At 32.7% G+C, this 20,493-nt stretch overlaps 5 protein-coding genes and 1 long non-coding RNA gene across 6 annotated transcripts; 1 reads left to right on the top strand and 5 right to left on the bottom strand.

The window, feature by feature from the left end:
* Nucleotides 1-124: 124 nt before the first annotated feature.
* Nucleotides 125-2,926, bottom strand: LOC107618890 (putative polygalacturonase At3g15720). Its single transcript, XM_088497072.1, has 9 exons — nucleotides 2,890-2,926; nucleotides 2,664-2,783; nucleotides 2,330-2,467; nucleotides 2,076-2,246; nucleotides 1,862-1,885; nucleotides 1,392-1,681; nucleotides 1,196-1,304; nucleotides 1,002-1,118; nucleotides 125-784 (listed from the first exon to the last, which is right to left on the bottom strand). The coding sequence occupies exons 1-9, from the start codon at nucleotides 2,911-2,913 to the stop codon at nucleotides 554-556; spliced, it is 1,224 nt and encodes a 407-aa protein (XP_088353198.1). The 5' UTR covers nucleotides 2,914-2,926; the 3' UTR covers nucleotides 125-553.
* Nucleotides 2,927-8,370: 5,444 nt separating this feature from the next.
* Nucleotides 8,371-9,093, bottom strand: LOC107619004 (embryo-specific protein ATS3B). Its single transcript, XM_088496821.1, has 3 exons — nucleotides 8,947-9,093; nucleotides 8,598-8,870; nucleotides 8,371-8,388 (listed from the first exon to the last, which is right to left on the bottom strand). The coding sequence occupies exons 1-3, from the start codon at nucleotides 9,091-9,093 to the stop codon at nucleotides 8,371-8,373; spliced, it is 438 nt and encodes a 145-aa protein (XP_088352947.1).
* Nucleotides 9,094-9,385: 292 nt separating this feature from the next.
* LOC107619005 (embryo-specific protein ATS3B) lies at nucleotides 9,386-10,430 on the bottom strand. Its single transcript, XM_016321212.3, has 3 exons — nucleotides 10,130-10,430; nucleotides 9,953-10,057; nucleotides 9,386-9,869 (listed from the first exon to the last, which is right to left on the bottom strand). The coding sequence occupies exons 1-3, from the start codon at nucleotides 10,265-10,267 to the stop codon at nucleotides 9,597-9,599; spliced, it is 516 nt and encodes a 171-aa protein (XP_016176698.1). The 5' UTR covers nucleotides 10,268-10,430; the 3' UTR covers nucleotides 9,386-9,596.
* Nucleotides 10,431-11,260: 830 nt separating this feature from the next.
* On the bottom strand, nucleotides 11,261-14,245 carry LOC107619225 (SNARE-like superfamily protein). The gene is made up of 5 exons (XM_016321475.3): nucleotides 14,069-14,245; nucleotides 13,647-13,760; nucleotides 13,027-13,106; nucleotides 12,244-12,368; nucleotides 11,261-11,787 (listed from the first exon to the last, which is right to left on the bottom strand). Exons 1-5 carry the CDS (start codon nucleotides 14,119-14,121, stop codon nucleotides 11,716-11,718), a joined length of 444 nt encoding a protein of 147 aa, XP_016176961.1. The 5' UTR covers nucleotides 14,122-14,245; the 3' UTR covers nucleotides 11,261-11,715.
* A 1,027-nt stretch (nucleotides 14,246-15,272) lies between these two features.
* On the top strand, nucleotides 15,273-16,903 carry LOC148546958 (uncharacterized). Its single transcript, XR_015895888.1, has 3 exons — nucleotides 15,273-15,546; nucleotides 16,065-16,216; nucleotides 16,302-16,903. It is a non-coding gene; the product is annotated as an uncharacterized LOC148546958 (long non-coding RNA).
* Nucleotides 16,904-19,033: 2,130 nt separating this feature from the next.
* SHN1 (Integrase-type DNA-binding superfamily protein) lies at nucleotides 19,034-19,855 on the bottom strand. The gene is made up of 2 exons (XM_016316756.3): nucleotides 19,719-19,855; nucleotides 19,034-19,639 (listed from the first exon to the last, which is right to left on the bottom strand). Exons 1-2 carry the CDS (start codon nucleotides 19,796-19,798, stop codon nucleotides 19,150-19,152), a joined length of 570 nt encoding a protein of 189 aa, XP_016172242.2. The 5' UTR covers nucleotides 19,799-19,855; the 3' UTR covers nucleotides 19,034-19,149.
* Between the last annotated feature and the right edge of the window lie 638 nt (nucleotides 19,856-20,493).

Genomic DNA, 20,493 nt, shown 5'->3' with positions numbered 1-20,493 from the left:
ATTTAGGTAACTCAACTTCCCTTCTTCCTTTTCTTACATTATCTTTTATATTCATCTAAATATATCCTTATGTTTCTATTTCTTGCAACAATGTCAAGCTAGGATATTATTTTATTTTCTCCAAACACATGAATTATTTTTACAAATAATAATGGTACAACATACACAAATCTAAGAAACTATAGAGTGAATACCCCATCCGTCCCTAACAATTATCTCGAAAGGACAACAAGACCCCTAGAAAAAATACCTAATCCAGCCCTTGATTTTTTTTTTTGGAGATTGATTAGCCCCTGTGCCAAAAAAAATAATATTGACTTTTTTTTTTGGCACAGGAGCCTCATTGTCCTTTTGAAATAATTGTCAGGGCCAAATTCGATTTTTTTTTGTCAAGGGCCTCGTTGTCCTTTCGAGTTAATTGTCCTTTGTTTTGGGTTTTTATCGAAACTGTATATAATTATCTCAATATTCTATGCAACAAGTAAAGATTATTTAACAATTGATGAGATCTGTTTTATTCTGAATGGAGGAAGGTGAAGAGAGGTGCTACTTGTCACTTGAGCAAGCATTTGACGGAGGGTTTGGTGTGGGAGGCAGTTCCGTGGGCGTTGTGGCAAAAGGAATACACTTTCCTCCCAGGAACCGCATGCTGTATATACACACGATCAAGCACAATATTGTAGCATCCCACGTTTTGGTCGCAGCTCAAATTGATCGCTTCATCCATCAATGATGTTCCAATAATTCCTTTGTATGTTACATCGCTCACTCTAATCGCTTGAGTCTATAATTCAACAAAAATTAATTATTTCTTTTTATTGAAATAGAATCATTAGTATTAGGTCAAAACTTAAGTGCAGTTGACTTCTCGTGAAATTGATAGTTGAGAGTCGTTAGATGAAAATTTAGTCAAATCAGTCAAATCATCTAACGACTCTCAATTATCAACTTTACGTGAAGTCGACTGCATTGAGTTTTCACCTTAGTATTAATAGTGTTACCTTGTTTTGGCAGTCCACCCTATTAGGGCAATAAAATTGGTCAATAATAATGGGGCTATTGGCACGAACAAACTTAATCTTCTCAAATGTGATATTCCTGGCATATCCAGCTCCACCCTATTAGATATAATAACGTATTACTACATGTGCATGACCCAATTTGCCTCATTAATTACACATATATACATACATACCTGCCAAGTCTTGATCCTTACTCCAGTCATTGTTTCAGTCAAAGTACAATTATACACATGCACGTCCTCTACAATGTCGGTTTCACCCCTTGTTCCCAGTGATCCAATGCTACACCACCCAAAATTAAATACAATGTTTTCATAATTGACCATTAATTAAATTAAGCAACGGATCGGGTCGGGTCGGAGTAGGAACCTGATACCATGGCCTGGACCGCATGTTATAGCAAATATTCTGATGTGTGAGGAGCCAGCACTAATAGCAACACAGTCATCTCCAGTTGCAATGTAAGAATTAAGGACTTTAATGTTGGTAGAACCAGAAATATCAATGCCATCGGTGTTGGGGCTTGTTCCCGGAGCAATGAGTCGCAGGTTAGAGACAGTGCCTCCGTTGCAGCTTGTTAGAGTTATATGGCTTCTTGCCGGGTTAAGACTAGTCAATCCTTTCAATTGAAACTGGTTGCATCTATTCAGTGTTATTGCCTGTTGAGAACAGAGTCCAAAAACAAGTTTTAATCTATTTATCTTTTAGTGAAAATTCACCTGCAGTTATCTACATGATAGTTTTTAACTAACAACTTTACATAAAAATAACTGCGCCCGTGAGTTTTCCTTATTTATTTGGTAATAACAAATAATTCTACAGCTAGATAGTATACTTACTGTTGGTGGACGACATTTTGTGCCCTGCAAAAAATATCATAAATAAAGAACTCATGAAAATTTGAAAAAGTATAAATAAAAAAAAAGTAGGTGACTAATTGAAAATTGTCATATAATTTGACATGTATAAGTAAATTATGGGATAGTAATTTTTTTTGTTATTGCATAGTGAGTTTTTACCATCTAAAAAAACAGAAATTTATAGACTACTTACAGGTGCTGGATTTCCTAAGCAAGGCTGTTGCCACCAGATAGAGCCTCGACCATCAATTGTCCCTTTTCCACTGATAATTAGACCATCCACTGAATTAAACCCAAGCCACGTGTTTATGTGGGACCCAGCATATTCCGATTTTGTTTTAGGTGCAACTATGTTCCCTAACACCTGATTTATACAGGTTCTCATCAGATCAACAGTAGGGGATGTCAAAATCAAAATGGAACAAAAAATTAAAAGGAAGTAGGGACCTGAATATTGGTATACTTAGATTTGCATGGACCGTTGAAGGAAAGAGGCTTTAGCATGAAGGTCTTCCCTGCTGGTATTATAAGCTTAGATATATCTCCCTTGCTCGAACACACTGCTTTCCACGCCTTCTCAAACGCCTATGTATATATTTTTATTAATATTTGAGATAAAAAATGTAATTCAAATAAATTGGACTTCACATGAAGTTGATAGCTGAGAGCGAATAAATGATTTGACTGATTTGACTAAATTTTTATCTAACTAATCTCAGCTATCAACTTCACGTGAAGTCGACTGCACCTGAGTTCACCTTCAAATAAAGTTATTAGTTACCGGTGAATCGTTGGTTTGTCCATTTCCAACTGCTCCATATTGTAACACATTGAAACTTGGTGTCACGCTCAATCCTGTTGTAGCCAAACTCAGAATTACTATAACATCCAACAATAACTCCTGGATCAAATAATATGTTAGTTGAAACAAGCTAATTAATTAAGAATACATATATATCATGAAAATGTGGCTCTAGATAACTAATTAAGATCGATCTCATACTCACCATTGTAGTTGTCTTGGGCCACATGATGACACCTTCAACAGCCTTCTGTGTTATATGTATAAACCCCCTAATATCCTCTCCTATATATAAGGAAAGGAACCATGCAGCTGCATTGTATTTGGAAGCTGATTTTAGACGTTAATTTAATTTAGCTTTCTCTTTATTGATAAAATAAACACTACTTACGTTCCAAGATTATTATTGCCAATATACGTACGTACAAGATTCTTGTTTAACTCTGTTAATGTTCTTTGGGTGTATTAATAATTGAGATTATATATGAAGTAGGGTTGTGGAAAATTAAACTGTACACAAGCTAGTTGGAAAAACACATGGCCTTATGGAAATTAAGACATTATTTCCACAGTAAGCACATGAAGCAAATTACATCCCTACGTCTTCTTCGGAACTTCTACACAATTAGCTTCTTCATTTGCACTCAATACCCATGTAAGTAAACTTCAGTAAGTACAACATAAAAAGGATTGATATTGATCTAAGGATCAAAAGAAATCGTGCGTCTACTTTGATTTCAAAGCACGTTTAGTTATCTTCCATTGGAAATAAAATTAACTACTTGTAAAATTTATTACCGGAAAAAAAAAATTGCCTCCACGTTGGTTCCGATTGTCCTTGATTTCTTGCGTAGCAAGGTTAATTGCTTTCTTGAGTATTATTTTTTTTTATTCTTCTTAATAAAATTATGAAAGAATAAGATAACAAAAGAGGAAGAATTTTTATTGTACGTGGTTGTTGTATTACTTGTATATTATGGGAGAATAATGCTATCCGTTTATACTAATTACTAAATTAATTTTAAATTTTAAAATTAGATAAAATAACCAGAATCTTTAAATGATTCTATTAGAGAAAAATAAATATAACTAACTTAGAAAAAAATAAATATAATAAATTTTGTTTCTAGAAAAAAAAAGATAATAAATAAAAATTTAATACTTGTATCATCTTAGCATATGGCTATGCCCTTCAGTATATATTATTTTAAGATAAGTTTTATTTTAGCGTCAAATATGTTGATGTAGCGTATTTTAGCGACATTTTTATACCTTTTTTTTACATTTTTTTAAAAAATGTATTGTATAATTTATCATACATAAATTAATATTTAATGATTATTTATGTTAAAATTTGTTAATAATTTTAATATTTTATTTTATATTTTTTTAAAAAATATCATGATTTTTTTATATTTTCATAAATTAATAATTTTAATATTTTATCTTATATCCTTTTAAAAATTATGATTTTTTTTATATTTTTGTAAATATTATATATAGTATTTTATTTTACTAATAAATGTAAGTTTTAGAATAAGTATGTTGACGTAGCGTGTGCTAGTGCTAATCTACATATTAATGATATTTTAGAAAATATTATGCACTAAATAGTTAGATTTGTTAACATTTAATGATTAATTATTGTGAAATTTATCGATCTTCATCATTTGCATTCTGGGAATAAGTATATTGATGTGGCGCATTCTGGTAATAATTTGCGTATATTTTTTTTTCAACTATTTTTTAAAAAAGTATTACGTAGCCAATTATACACAAATTAATATTTAATGATTATTTATATTAAAATTTGTTAATAATTTTAATATTCTATTTCATATCTATCTTTTTAATAATTATTATGATTCTTTCTTATATATTCTAGTGATTCAATCACCAATAATCAATAATTCAAATTCTACAAGAGATTATATTTTGATTTCAAGCATACTTACGGTAATACATTCCGGTGTCTGTTTGAATATCTCTATCTGTTCTCAATTAATTTTTAAAAAAGTATTATGTAATAATCAAATCATACACAAATTAACATTTAATAATTAGTTATATATGTTGAGATTTGTTAATAATTTTAAATATCATATCTTTTTAGTAATTATTATGATTATTTTTTATATTTTTGTAAAGAGATCTGCTACATATACAAGTCTTTTTTGCATACAAGTTTATACAAGTTAATCCCAATTCAATAAAATTCACTTTTATAATACAAGAAAGAAGAGGAAGAGTTTTGAATTATATAGAATTTATCAATATACATACATGAAAAATTCTTAAACAATACAATATAAATGACTTGTATAGACTTGTATGTGTAAATGACTTGTATATATGTAAATTAATAATTTTAATATTTTATGTTATATTCTTTTAAAAATTATCACAATTTTTTCTTACATTTTTGTTATATATATTATTTTATTTTACCATTTATAAACGTAAATTTTAGAGTTAAATATACTAATGACGTAATTTTAAAATTAAGTATGCTGATAATGTGGTGCGTTCTAATTCCAATCTATATGTTGATATTATTTTTAGAAAATGTCAGTATTAAATAATTAGATTTATTAATATTTAGTGATTAATATAAGTATTTTGTGAAATTTTTTTATTAAATATAAGTACTTTATGCTTTTTTTATTTTATAAATGTATTAACATACGACAACTTTTTTTTTAATTAAATATAAATACGTTATGAATTTCTTTATTTTTTAGATTATTTGATATTAATGTAAATAATAAAAATATATAAACTTGTTTTATATAAGATAAATATATTCATAAATAGTTTATTTTAAAAGTATATTTTAAATATAAGTATAAAAAAATAGATATTTTTTATACATTGCACGTATAGATACAATAATTTATAAATATAGAGAAAAGGAATCTGTTTACACCAAATATTTGTATTGGTGAATAAATGATCATGCGTGATAAATTTCATCAATCCAACCGTTAATTAATGTTATATTTTTTTTATAGGGAGTGTTAGGGGAACATTGAAAATTTTGAACAATATAAACAATCACCAATCAAATAAAAATACACTACATTCTAATTTAATGCTACTAATTAAATTTACTCTTTTAACCCTATTAATTCACATTGTTTATACATTGTTCAAAAATTTTATTGGTTACCTATACTTTTCTTTTTTTTATAGTCAAGCTCAAGGACGGAGTTTAGTTGAGACAATGGAGTTATGACCACTCCCAAATTTTTTATAAAAAAATTAGTAATATTTTTTTAAAAAAATAAAAAATTATTCAGTTGGCTCAAATACTTTATTATAATTTAAAGCACCCAAGTTCACTAGTAGGGGTGTCAAAAATCCCCAGGAGGCGGGGATCCCCGCGGGAACCGCCCCGAATGGGGTCCCATTGGTAGGGAATTTTTCCTGTGGGATGGAGATGGGGAGCAAAATTCCCCCGAGATAGGCGCGGGGATCTCCGCCCCATCCCCGATAATTCCCCAAATGTTTAAAATTTCTTAAATAACTTTACTTTATTTCTAACATAAGTGGGTTTTTTAGTAATTTTACCAATTAAAAAAATCCTAACCCTATTATTCCGTCTTCCCTACTCACTGTGTTGTATAATTTTGATTTTCTCTCTTTTTATGTATCTAAAGCAATTAGACATATAGGGTTTATAATTTTGAAATAGTTACTTGATTTTCTCTCCTTCTATGTATCTAAAGCAATTATGATTTCTCTTGCTGAGTATGCTGACCATCAAAGAATACTTGATGTTAAAGACTATATCTTATTGCTTTTTTTAGAATGGAAGTTGTATTTTAAGATTTTATTTTATGGATTATAATTTACTATGTTGTATTTCTGGACTTATAATCTTGGATAAGATATGTTTGTGTGTTTGTAATAGTATTTTGTAGTTTGTTTTTTATTTTTTTGATTTTTTTACTATAATTTTCATATGAATGTTAAATATAAGGGGATGGGGAATGGGGCCCGCGGAAAATACGGGAAACGCGGAGAATGGATATGGGGACAATTATCCCCATGGCAGGGATCGGGGCGGGGATGGGATTAATTCTGGGGGTGGGAACGGGGAGCAGGGAGGCATTCCCGCCCCCACCCCGCCCCATTGACATCCCTATTCACTAGCAGCTTCTCTATTTGCATTTCGCAACTCTCTATTCAACAAGCAGCTCTCTTGATTGATAGATTAATTTATCTGATATTATTTCTTCCCGTGTCTACAGCTATTACATCATTTTCATCAATGAAAATAATGAAGAAAGAAATTGAAAAAAAAAATTGTTGAAAAGTTTAATTCTAATTCAATTATTGAAGATTTCAAGTCACTAAAGATTCGAAAAATACTATTATAAATTATTTTATATTTTTTATTTGTAAAATTATTTATTTATTATCTTATTAGTAACAAACTTAAAAAATAATTATATTATAAATTTTATTTTAATATAAATATTATTATTAAATTTTAATGTTAAATTTTTTGTTTCTCCAAAATTTTGTTTCAAGCTCCGCCACTTGTCAAGCTTATCAAATTTCAGAAAGTCCAAACATCATAGATATATATAATATAGGGTAAAACACATACATAAATTAAACACATAATAATATTATATAAAAGTCTCAAACTAAATAACCTCATGTATATGTTTTTGTTTATAATTCTATATAAATAGAATTCATTGAATTTGAATCAGTTAGCATAGTACTAAATCGAATCAATATAATTCAAATTAATAGTACACTACTACATTAAATCAGATAACTTCGATTATTTATATTTTCATACGTTTGGAATATAATCTAATAGTTGTATTGAGTTATATTTGTGAAATAACCATATTAAATATACTTAAAAGAATCAATTATTTATATAAAATATATTTAAAATATAAACTATATATTAAAAATAAATTATATTTTCATACACAAATACGTAATAATTTATTTGGTGGATTATTTTTGTATATACATACGCAAAAATAAAGTACTATAATGGCATGTCAAATTAATTCAAAAGTTTATAAAATTTCGTGGCTTAAATAAATTTTGTTAGTTCTTACAATTTTGTTTTTGGTTTATAGTCTAATAAAATTCAACATATTTCTATTATTTTAGCCTTTGTATTAGTTTATCTACCAAACCTATATGTTTCGATGAATAATTCTTGTATTCTTATGTGTTTATTTTCATAGAAATCTATGTGTATGTTGACATAGACCTTGAATAATGTAGACACATGGATTGATATGCAAGAGTTACCCACTAAGTTAGTTAAATCTACTAGTCATTGTGTTGGTATCCTATCTTTTATTTATGGAGCAAAGGTGAAAATGCAGTGCACGAGCAAAGTGGATTTATCGCCATATAAATGACAAAAAAGTCAAAAAGTGAGAAGGTTATTGTGTTAGTAATAAGAGTAATGCTAGGGAGTCAATTGTCTAAGCATACAATATGTATAATTGGTTAAATTTTTGGTCCATGAATAAAATGAACGTCACCCATATTATCTAGAATAACCATCTGGATATCCAGGAATAATAAACATCTTATGTCATAAAATCACTCATCCAAAAAACTTAAGCTGATTTTGGGTTCACCAAAGATCGAATTCTTGACTTTTTGGACTTAGAATTCTAATACAATGTCATGAAATCACTCATCCCAAAAGCATAACCTGATAGAACAATGTAACACTAGTGGTCATATATCTCTGATACTTTCTAAACCTCCATTATACACATTGTACGCTTAGTCCATTGGCCCTCTATACTTTCTCTAGTAATTATTATTATAAGGACTACACTTGTTAACTTGAGTCCAAACACCGCGTGGAATGAAGTTGTGAAAGTGAAAGGTCATGGGAGGCGCTCTGTATCCGGATACGGTGAGTGTTTCTGGAATCCAGCCATCAACTCCATCTCTGTACAGTTCTACGTAGCACACCTGCTTGATACATGGCCCCCCGTACAAGTCTACTCTGTCCTTTCTGCACCTACTGAACCTCCCTGACGATGGATCCTCCAGCGTTGCAACGTATACTCCATTCCCATCAGCGTCGCGTAATCTAAGGCTGATTGAATCCCTCGTATACGTCGGCGAATCGCAGCTTGTGCTGATGGTCAGTGAGTAAATGCACCCACCACCACCACGCCTATTCTGCACCATTCATATATATATATACATTACAAAGTAGTCAACAAAGCAGTTCAATTCATCTATATATTAAAATTACCGGCTGCGGCTGCGGCTGCGGCTCCGTTCGGGTTCTGTTTCTGTGGTGCTTCAAGAGTGATGCATTTACTCTACCTGCTGGCTTTGCTTCCGACAAGGCACCAATGATGCAAAATGTGATGACTATTGAGCTTACTGATGCTTTCATCTTTTTGTTCATCACTTTTTCTAACTACTTAACTTTTATTGATTACTCAAGGACTTAACCATTTAATTTACTCACAACTACTTTCTTAGTTACTTCTATATAAAGGACCAAGAAACCTCAATAATTTATTATATTATATATTTTCTGTGCCCATTTCCTTTCATCAAAGGCCGACCGCTCAAGTAAACAAATCATATATGAATTAACATCTGCAAATGTTTTCATCACAATATTCTCTATGCTATTCTAAAAGTTGAACTAACCTTTCAGTATTAGCTATAAGGCAAGAAACGAAAGCAATATATATTTATTTTTATTTTAATGTGAAAGACACGTTAAGTGTGACAGGGGGTTCGGGAATATGTATAAAATAAAAATAAACTAGTCTCATACAGAAAATCCAACATTAGGCCCATTACAGAAGAAACCCATAGAAAAGGGTTAATAGTAGGCCCACTAGATTCCTAATTTATTAGATGTTTGTTGGGCTAGAAGAAGGCCCACTAGGCGGAAGCAGTGGAGGCGGAATAACGATAACAGTAGTCAAAGCCATACCAAACGCCGTAAGGAATGAAAGCGTTGTAGTAGAAGGTAACGGGGCTGGAGTAGTAGCCGGATACGGTGACGTACTCGGGCATCCACCCATCGTATCCGGTTCTGTACAGATACAGATAGCAGATTTGGTAGGTACAGGGTCCGTAAATCTGAAACGTATCCGTAGAGCAGCGCTCGAATGTTCTAGAATCATAAGGATCCCCAAGTCTTGGAACATAAACCTGATGGCAATCGATTCCAAATATGAAATATATATAAATCCAGCGATGAATGGAAGCAAAAGGAATAGTATAATATAGTGTACCTGATAACCATAGGTGTCGCCAAATGCGAGACTGATTTGATCTCTCGTATAGGAGGGAGAGCTGCAGCTTGTTTTAATGGTTACTGTATAAGTACAGCTACTACCCTGCAACTTACAAGTTACAACCCTACATATTTATCATCATTCATATAGGAAGAGAATATTCTTATTTCTTACAAGCTGCTGCTGGAGGGTTTGGTTGGGCTTGAAAGATTCGTTAGCTTGAGGCAGCTGAGTGTGAGTCTGATCATCAGTGGAGAAGGAAGCAACCACGCAGAATATGAGGATTATTGAAGTCACAGTCTTCGTCTTCATGGTTTTGTGTTGTATTCTGCTAACTGGTAAATGGTAATGAAACGATCTAAAACCAGTGGACTAGAGTCTATAGGCACACAACCTTGGTTTTCGGATGCCCACGTCTCGCAACAAAGGACAAGGGGGTAGGTGTACTGATCTCCTTAAATACATTTATTTCTTTCCCTTGGCATCAAAGGATCCCTTATTCCCTTATGCTAATCCTTCTAAAATGATTCAAATTTTAAAATTAACATTTGAGAAAGAGAGATCAATTACTAACTGTGACGGAGTGACGGGTTATAGTTATTTTTGTTTCATATTTATTTTTCGTCATAGTATTATATATATATCCTATACTAACATAAATAAAAAAATTAAATTTGAGTGGCAAAAACAATTATATATTCTTCTCTTGTTATATTTCTCTCTTTCGTTTCAGTGAACATCATGATGTTTGATAGAATAATTCTCCTGTCCCTGCTGGTTAACTTCCTTTTTCTTCGTTTTTAACTTCTAGCATATGAACCCTTGGATGCTTTCTACCTATTTGATCATGAGAAAATTTCACCGTTTTCATTTTTCAACGCATGTTTTTTGCAAATTAATCATTAAGCCGATAAATTTTTCGAAACGAAATAGCTTTAATATATATTATAAACCTAAATTAAGTAAATTTTACAAATTAAAAACAGTATAAAATTGCTTGATGGGATAGTGAACTTTATCTGTATAAAGCATTATTTAATTTTGTCTCGCTAAACTCGTGTTATGATTTATGGTTTTATACCATCCAATCCTCGCAAACGACAAATTTGAGCCAGTCAATGTCAAAAAGTTTAACCTTTTTAAATGTAAAATTTGAAGCTGCATCCTTTTCAAAGTTAAACCATTTCAGATTTCTCACTTGGATCCTACAGTACTTTCCAATGTTCTTCCGGCGAATCGCGCCTCTCAACTCCATAGTTCTCAAGCATAAATACAAGTCGTACAAAAGAATAAGATGAGATCAAATTGCGGAACAACGCTTTTTGCAGTAAGCTATAATCTGGGGATAAAAACCGTCGTCCAAAGAATAAAAATAATCGTACACATCTAACAAAGAGAACTTACAAGAGCAAACGAGCGACAACCAAAGGGGTGTGTGTGTGTGTGTGTTTTTTTTTGTGTTTGGGAGAGAAAAAGAAGAGAAAAAAAGAGGGGGGGGGGGGGGAAGCAAATTGCGCAAGGTACAATAAAATCAAGCATATAGAATTACAAATATTGGCTCAGCAGAATCCTCAATGACATTAGAAGTAGTACTAGAGACTCAAAGTAAGAAAGCTCATACCGAGAGGATTGCCTCAATGATAGCATAGCTGTTGCAGAACTCATATATCCTACAGAAACTTCAGCGCCTTGCCATTCCAACTAAGAAGATGCTAAACACAACTCAGATTGATGATTGCGTTATAATTGGCCATTCTCATTCAGAACTCTGTCGGAGGCTTCAACCTTATCAATCTTTTGATTCTATCTTTCTCTGTATTTTCCAAATATCCCTTCAAAACATAGAGGCCAAGTGTCAAGCAAAGCATCAAGAAGAATTGCTGCTTATAACAACGAAACACAGACGTCGTATAAAGGTACTGTTTGGATCAGTAATGAGTGACCCACATAACAAAAGGCATCACAATATATGGGGAGAACTGAATCACTTTTGAGTGGTATTGCGAAGTTTCTTCCTTCCACAGTTCATATGAAATCTTATATGCATATAACATGGAACAATATTTCACGAGAATAAATGAAAATAATGTCAGATTAGATGGGCCTCATCCAAAATGGATGACCTCAATAATAATATTCATTTGCACTAGCTAGATATATATCAGGATGCATACCACTTGATGAGTTGATGTCATCAATTGAAATGTCTCACGCCAAGCAGAGTGAGTAAACTGAGAAATTCAAAACAATCAAGCTCTTATATAAAGTAGTACAGCATGTCTCCTCACCTTCCATACAATTTCATCCAAGCACAGGCATATCCTTCCATACTTATCAAGGAAAAGGCGCTCAGTTGGGGGCTTCCCACATACATCCTTCACAGCTGAGGTTATGACAAAGATTACCTCGGACACTGAAAATTATTAAAAAAAAAATGAAATGGTAATTATGTACCTTTTACAGACCCTAGAAAAATAACAACAATATGCTTGACATTGTTCAAATTGATGATGCCATGAAATGTTTATAAACAAAATAACCTGCTTTTCTTAAATATTAATAAGATATTTTCCCTTTCTTGGTAGCTAGACAACAGTTTCCAATAAGTTGAGATTGTGAGTTCTATATCTCATCAGTTCGATTGATTGCCAATTTTTCTTGTTGCTTTATTCTTCAAAAAGTAATGCTAGGAAAAGAAATATTAGTAAGAAAAGATCTAGTTCCTAATCTTTTTTGTGTATTGGTTGCCTGTATCTATTACAAGACAGAAAAAGGGCTAGTCTCTCCCACCACTTTCTCCAAAAATCTCCTTGATCATCTCAAAAGAACAAAAGGTTATGAATCTAGGACCCCCAAGCCAGTGCTTCAATTTCAAAACATGTGAAAAACATATCTGGTTCCAAGCATCAACAAATGAGATGACTTCTTTCTAAGGTTTAATTATTACCATTACCAAATATGAAACATTGGGAAACATTCATATTGATATTAGAATCAACAACTGACATCATAGTTTTGTGTACTTTATTTTACCATCATCAAGCATAAAATACAGTTCACCGGATACATACAAGCAAGTTCATCATACTCGTCCTTGCCCACAACATATATGCTGACATCCCCTAGAACTGTGTACACAATATAAACTGACCTGAAAAGAATAAAATACGTAAGCCAAAATACCATATCATCATCACATAATAATGAGTCATGATTTTTCTAAAATACAGGAACTTGAATGAACAATAGTATGCACTATGCAGTGAAGCAAAAGAGACTAGATTGGAAAATATTAATAGTAAGCAATATTGTTCAGTTTGTTTATTTTCTTCCACCAAACAAACACAAGAAACTAAACAAATGGAAAACTGAGTATAGTCCATCACTATAATCTCTCTCTCTCTCTCTTTCTCTAACCTCTCTCTCTGTTTTTCAATAATAATAATTCAGGAAACAAGTTTGAAGAGCCCATTTGCCTTGCCTACTACTGCTTCATTTCAAGTAACCACAATGGAATCCTCCTCCCTAACGGGTTCAGAATCAAATAAATCTGTAAAATACTTTTAGACGAACCAATTCATGTTGGCGCACACACAGACAGACAAACATACACACATACATACATACATACATAAATGACATGACATTGAATCTTCAAGGAATGAGAAGCATTAGAGAAGAAAAGACTAACTTGTGGCAAGCCACGAGGAGCTCTTCATTTTTGGCACCCTTGAGATTGTCAGCTCCTAATTTAACCAAGAAGGAACGCCAGTGTAGCCGCTCCTCTGCAGGAACACCATGAAAACTGAAACCATAAAGCCACTGAACTTAGATCGTTACATAATCATAAAGCTGAAATCATGACCCTTTTTGCTGTTCCTTTGATTTTCTGAGCATTTATGACTATGAACTGAAAGCTCCTCTCTATGAGGAAAATCGGGATTTCAAATTGCATCAGAGATCAACAACAAATCAGCTACTTCTATCTTTCATAACAACATAGGGATCTAACTGGAATATGAGAATTACATTACGAAGCATAGAAAGGAAACGAATCAAAATTGGGATAAATGATATAGATAACAGCAGGAAAAGAGAGAGATATAAACACACCGCTCGATGAGGATATTTCCCTCAACGTTCGCAAACAGCACCGCCAGTATCATACTCTCAGCTTCTCTTTCTTCCTCTTTCGCCTGCGAACCTACGAGCTCCGATCGATGAAACGGGATCGCAGAGATCTTCTCTTGTTCTCCTACGCTTGGCGCTGCTTACAATTACTTAAATGCCCCTTTATTTTTACTTTTATTCCTTTAGACTTAAAAAATTATTTGTGGACTGGGCTTGATTTAAAAACTGTATTGTCTTTCAAGAAAACAATCATGTCAGGTCCAAATATTCAAAAAATTTTAATTTTTGAAAACAAACTTTTATAATTTATTAAAAAAATATAAAAAATTTACTGAATCAAACCTAAATCTCTTTCTCTATAGTCTATACATATAATTTTGTCCAGAATATAATGTTCGAATAAAATAATAAGGGAGCCACTCAAATAAAAATGTCTAAAACGTCTTTTGTTAAAGATATTTTTTAATAATTAAAATTTAATATATATAATTGGTTAAATCGTATTATTTTTATCAAAATTAAGCCAAAAAAATTTATTTGAATGAAAAATAGTGAATCAAATTTTGAACTAACCTAAATTAATATTATCTTTTATAAAAAATAACTACAATACTTCTATTATAAAAAATTATTAAAATATTCTTATTATATATATTAATTTTAAAAATTTTAAATTTTAACCATTTCCTTCTCAATCTTCATAGAGTTAGAATTTAGAGTTTTAAAAATTAATATATAATAAAAATATTTTAATTATTTTTATAAAAAAATATTAATTTAGATCGATTTAAAATTTAATTTATTAGTTTTTTGACTAAACTAATTTGTTGGATCTAATTTTAATAAAAAATAATATAATTTAATCAATTATATGTATTAAATTTTAATTATTAAAAAATATAAAAAAATATTTTTAATATATTTATCAATGTTCTGAAAACCGGACCGGACCGGCCGGTTGAACCGGTTTAACCGGGAACCGGCATAGAAAACGGTCCGGTCCTCTTACTAAAACCGTTGATGACAAAACCGTTAGAAAACCGTTGAACCGGTTGATAACCGGTCGGTTGGACCGGACCGGAAACCGACCGGTTCGTATAAGACGCCGTCGTTTTGATTTTGTCAAGGGAAAAAAAAAAAAGAAAACCCACCCACCCCACGCGAGTTACTCCCCTCACCCCACCAAAACACACCCTCATTTGAAAGACAACACAGAACACACAGCAAGAGCAAGCCCTAGCTCCTTCCCAACCCAAAAATCCAGCTTCTTGGACGGAACCGCCGCCGCCGTTCGTCTGTGTCGGCGTCTCCGCGGCCTCTTCCTTCTCCTTCTCCACGGCGTCTCCCCTTTCTAGCTCGGCACGTCTTCCATTCACAGGTGAAATCGCTGCTCGAGGCCTTCAGCTGGTGCGCCGTGTTGTCGCTGTCGTCCCGCCGTCGTCTTCCGCTGTCAGTGGAAGGTTAGTGAAACTGTGATTTACTGATTTGAGGTTAGTGGAAAGTTGAATCTGTTACTCTGTTTCAAGGATTTGAGGTTGAATTTGTGATTTGTGATTTCTTGGGTCTCTTGTAATGCTGTTGATTTGAGTTTCGAATTTGTGATTACTGACTAGTGACTTGTTAAGCTGCTGTTTTGTTATGGCATTGAGTGTTTTGAATTTGGAATTTGTGACAAGTGATTTGTGATTAGTGATTTTGTTATGCTGCTCTTTTGATGGCTCTGTTTTGTACTTGTTAGTTGCTGATGGCTTTGAAATTTTTGTTCAAATTTACTGATGGCTCTGTTTTGTAATTACTAGTTGCTGATGACTCTAAAATATGAGGGGGTTGTAACTTTAGTTAAATCAACACTAATTTAATGGCCACTTTAATTTCTTAAGAAAATCCTTCTCTCATTCACTTTTTAGATTTTGTTCTATGTCTAAATCGGAGAATTTGTAAATTTTTGTGCCTTGCAAATGAATGAATGATGATGCAGGTAACATGAAAGACAAATTTTGCCGGATGTAGGTGAAGATATAGATGAGATGTATGATGAATTGTTTAAAAATTATGAAAAAGTGGTATTTAAGAGGAAAGATCAAAAGCCTGCTACTGCAGAGGTTGATGATGATGCCGAAAGCCTATCGTGTAAGCCTCAAAAGCAGTATATTAAACTTGCAACTTCGTTTTTATATGCAGTCTATAACTTTTAGTGGCGTGTGTCTTATATCAGGTTTCTTCTTGTATTTTGATAAAGATCATATGGAAATAAAATCAAATGCTGGTTGTTGCTGAATGAGTGGGGGTAGCTACCTGTCAATGCCATATATAAATAAACTGAAGAATGATGATGATGGTAGTAGAAAGAGAGTCAAAGTGTATAGGTAGTTTGTGATATGTTATGCTTTCTTATTCAATGACTACTTGTTATGTTGATACCTCAACTTGGAAATAACACTAGATCCCGTTTATGGCTTGCTCAGCAAGAAGAATCTGTTGCTAAGAGAGCTCTCTTACAACAGATGATCTGCCTAAGATTAAATCAAAAAGGTCATCTTGCAAGGTTCAGGTTCATGTTCAGTTAGCATAATACCACAGAATGATCAACATTTTCTAACTGAACTAGCTCAACATTCTGTTGAAATTGATAATCCTTTGTCTCCTGACATTTCTAAATTAGAATCAGAGGTGTTAAGTGATCCTGTTAGCCCTCAAAGTCAAAAATTTAATATTTAGATATTTTTTTTTACTATTTAACCTTTGAGTTTGTATTTGGATAAGATCATATGAATTTGGTTGATGATTTTTAGTGTAGTGTTTTAAATTTGGAAGATATTTTAGGATGTTTATTTATAATTTATTTATTATTTATTCTAAAACGGTTTTTCCGGTTGAACCACTGGTTGGACCGGTTGGACCAATAAACCAGTGAACCAGTGATTAAAGCGGTTTGATGACCGGTCCGGTTTTCAAAACCTTGATATTTATTTGAATGACTCCCAAATAATAAACCCTTATTATAATCACAAGACTTGTCAACCCAAATTTAGGCAACTAACCATGATATGTATACGAAAATATTCCCTAGTAAAAGCACACACGTGTTTGCACTTCACATGGGAATGTGATGCAACATGCACAAGGCCTAGTTAACTCCCCTTGATACAAATTCACCTACTACAAACCTATCTTCAATGTGAAACTATAGAAATCATTATTCAATGATAAAAATTAAACCCAATAAGCTTTCACAAGGAAGCCAGAGCCTATTTTTATAAGGCTAAAGCACCCAAAGGCTTATACCATTTTCGTACGCATGCATCATCATCATTTAACACCGATACATATATACTACTACATACTAATAATTAGAGATCATCAGAAACTAGAATAATTAAAGCATGGTTAAAGTGAATTGTTATCTACCAATGCATACATGTATATAACTCGTCTACAACATCATCATCATTATCATCATATGGGGAACAGCTCATAGATATACAATGAATGTGACAAAAAACAATTAGGAGCTTCATCATCTGCCTTGAGTAGTCCCCACTTTGAAGGCAATTTAATCTTCCATGTTCTTAATTTTTAGAGACAGAAATGCCCTGGCCTAAAGATACCTATAAATCTCCATCACATGGGGTTTCTCTGTTACTCCAATAGTTCCATTAATTTCCAATCCCGAAAGGAATATTTCAGTATTATCGCATTCGCACCCTTTATAGAATATACATGAATTGCTTTTCCGTTTTTCTATTTCTCCAAAGCTTCAACGTCATCCCATAAATTAGATTCATTCGTTTGTGTGACTCCAGTTCAATTAAGATGAAAAATGCGGGAACCGTATTGCCTTGTATATATTAACGTAACTAGAACAACACGACGTTACACATTCCGTGCATTAAATTGTTCATTTTGCTTATACTTGTTAATTTAGCATAGTGCTTGAGATTTTATTCCATATCGCTGAAGATCATTTCCATTTCAAAACTCTTGCATGTGCGTACTCTAATCCTTCTCCTAAAACCACATTTGATGATGAATCTTGATCTAATAAACCTCGTGATAACTGTCGGCAGGAATCTTCAAATCAAGCTTTCAGAGTTGATTAGTCAGTATCAAATTCAATAAACAATCTTAATCTGTCAAATGATTTGGTGTGGTCTACATACACAGTACACACACACAACAAATTAAATTGAAATCATGTCGTAGTCAACAAAATTATTAGCACATGTTTTGCTTCTTATAATTAAATCAACAAGGACACCATTTTCCCCACACCTTTGTTTTAGTACGATATTCTTTAGTTTCTTTCTGCTCTATCATGTGGTTGGCTACACTGTTTATTAATTAGTTGCATGCAGATGTACTTATATATGTTCCTTTTCTTCTTATAAAGTAGATCAACATATACATACATACATCTATGTCATATTAAGATTTGCAAATTTTGTATTTTTGGTTCACCTATAATATAGCCCATAGCAGCCAATATAGATACATCAGTTTATAGTAACTAGTTTAAGGCTTAATTATCAATATAATAAAGCACAGAAGAATTAGAAAAAGAAGAGTGCTAAAAACAGTAAATTTTGTAATTTGTAGTCATTAATTAACTATTACGAGTGTTTTTAATAAAAGTGCTGGCTCCTAGACTTTTTTTTCTGCTGACATATAGGATGATGTCACAAAGCACGTTGTCGTTTTCCAAATTTCTACAACTTAGAATCCATTTGAGTATTCTTTGTTCTTAGAAATTAGAATGAATATAATAGTGCCTGGAAGTGTTACTGTAGGGATTAGGGATCGTTAGGCAGTGGTAGTTAAAAAGAGGATAGTTTTAGAAGAAGACAGAGAATGGAATATAGAGAAGAGTATAGGTAGTTGCACATATGAGGGAAAGAGGGTTTCACATGCAAAATATTAAATATATATATATATATATAGCACATACACACTCCTACTTGGGACAAACAAACAAATAATTAAAGAACCACTACATGGGACTTAATTATTATTATCAATAAAATTGCTTATTCAATTTTGTATTATTAATAATAATAATTATTGAGTTAATTCCTATTGAGAAGCTCTTCTATCATCTGCAGGGCAATCCTCTGTTCCTCATCCAAGCCACCGTTATTATTGGTGGCTTCCTCTGGCTTCAAGGAAGAAGAAGCAGGTTGGGTGGTGAGGGGGGTGGTGGTGTTGTTCCTTTCCAACTCGACCATCATGATCCAGTTGGATTCGGAGCGAGGCCCGGCCCGCTTCTGCCACACACCAATGTGGCAATTCTCTGTGTCGAGCCTGAGGCACGTGAGAGAAGGTGATGGGGACTTGCAGCACTTCCTCAGCTTTGCACTAAGAACTGCAGAGAATGTTGTTGTGGAAGATGAAGATGAAGAAGAAGCAGTGCCACTGGAACTGTTGTTAATGTTATTGTTCTCTGAAACTGGGAAGTTAGTCTTGGCGTTCCTTCCACTCATCAAAATAGCTGCTTCATCGTATGCTCTTGCTGCTTCTTCAGCAGTTTCAAATGTTCCAAGCCACACCCTCCTTTTCCTGAAACCAAACTCAGTTAGATATACATACTACTAGTTTAGTTTAGTTTTGTTTGATGATAGATGAATACAAGACATACAATAATGGGTGGCGAATCTCAGAAACCCAAGAGCCCCAATGGCGTTGCCTGACACCTCTGAATTTCTTTGACTGCACCATATCAGAGAGAGAGAGATAGTAGTGAAGAAGTAGTGATGAGGTTCAAATGTGGAAGTGGCATATGAGTTAGGGGAAGAAGCAAATTAAGGCTATTTCTCAACTTGTGATATATATATATATATATACTTGATAAGGGTGCATCCGCAATAAGTGCTAACTAAATATCATATTAGCCTTTGATGCTGATAGCTGATAGGGTAGTAAGTAACTAACCATGCATATATATATATATATAGGGTTACACTAGAATGTTTGGTTACAACTTAGCTATTTAATTAACTAACTAATCTTAATTTGCTGAATAGATATTATATATTAAGATGGATTGTGATGCTTCATTATATGTTATGATAAAATCACATGAGGGTTGTCTTTATGCATGGTTATAATAATGTTACATGGAAATGAAAGTGTCAATTACGCCAAGAAGGAAGCCGTTACCTTCTAACTTAGAAAGACGCTTTGCTCCATACATGAGTTTGGCAATCAATAATTATCCATGTCATCATCATTTTGTATATATAATATAGTACCAGTTAAGTTATTATCTATCTATGCCAGTTATATACTGTGACAGTACAAATTTGAGAACATACATGCATGTTATCTTGACATAGGTGGAATACCAATATCCCATTACTTGGTCCCTCTCTTTCTATTCAATGAAAAAGTACAACCACAAAACTAGTACTCCC

This window comes from Arachis ipaensis, chromosome B8 (genome assembly GCF_059453495.1).
Source record: "Arachis ipaensis isolate K30076 ecotype BB chromosome B8, ASM5945349v1, whole genome shotgun sequence".
Lineage (NCBI taxonomy): Eukaryota > Viridiplantae > Streptophyta > Magnoliopsida > Fabales > Fabaceae > Arachis > Arachis ipaensis.
This window is presented reverse-complemented; position numbering and strand designations above follow the sequence as displayed.

Coding starts and splice junctions, on each gene's coding strand:
- LOC107619225 (XM_016321475.3), bottom strand. CDS start 14,121: ATGATACTGGCGGTGCTGTTTGCGAACGTTGAGGGAAATATCCTCATC. Junction 13,107..13,646: donor CTCCTCGTGGCTTGCCACAA/GTTAGTCTTTTC, acceptor TATTCTTTTCAG/GTCAGTTTATATTGTGTACA. Junction 11,788..12,243: donor TGGATGAAATTGTATGGAAG/GTGAGGAGACAT, acceptor TATGTTTTGAAG/GGATATTTGGAAAATACAGA.
- LOC107619004 (XM_088496821.1), bottom strand. CDS start 9,093: ATGAAAGCATCAGTAAGCTCAATAGTCATCACATTTTGCATCATTGGT. Junction 8,871..8,946: donor CGCAGCCGCAGCCGCAGCCG/GTAATTTTAATA, acceptor TGAATGGTGCAG/AATAGGCGTGGTGGTGGTGG.
- LOC107619005 (XM_016321212.3), bottom strand. CDS start 10,267: ATGAAGACGAAGACTGTGACTTCAATAATCCTCATATTCTGCGTGGTT. Junction 10,058..10,129: donor AAACCCTCCAGCAGCAGCTT/GTAAGAAATAAG, acceptor TGTAAGTTGCAG/GGTAGTAGCTGTACTTATAC. Junction 9,870..9,952: donor GCGACACCTATGGTTATCAG/GTACACTATATT, acceptor GATTGCCATCAG/GTTTATGTTCCAAGACTTGG.
- SHN1 (XM_016316756.3), bottom strand. CDS start 19,798: ATGGTGCAGTCAAAGAAATTCAGAGGTGTCAGGCAACGCCATTGGGGC. Junction 19,640..19,718: donor GAGATTCGCCACCCATTATT/GTATGTCTTGTA, acceptor GTTTGGTTTCAG/GAAAAGGAGGGTGTGGCTTG.
- LOC107618890 (XM_088497072.1), bottom strand. CDS start 2,913: ATGTGGCCCAAGACAACTACAATG. Junction 1,119..1,195: donor TAAGGATCAAGACTTGGCAG/GTATGTATGTAT, acceptor TATATCTAATAG/GGTGGAGCTGGATATGCCAG. Junction 785..1,001: donor GGGTGGACTGCCAAAACAAG/GTAACACTATTA, acceptor GTTGAATTATAG/ACTCAAGCGATTAGAGTGAG.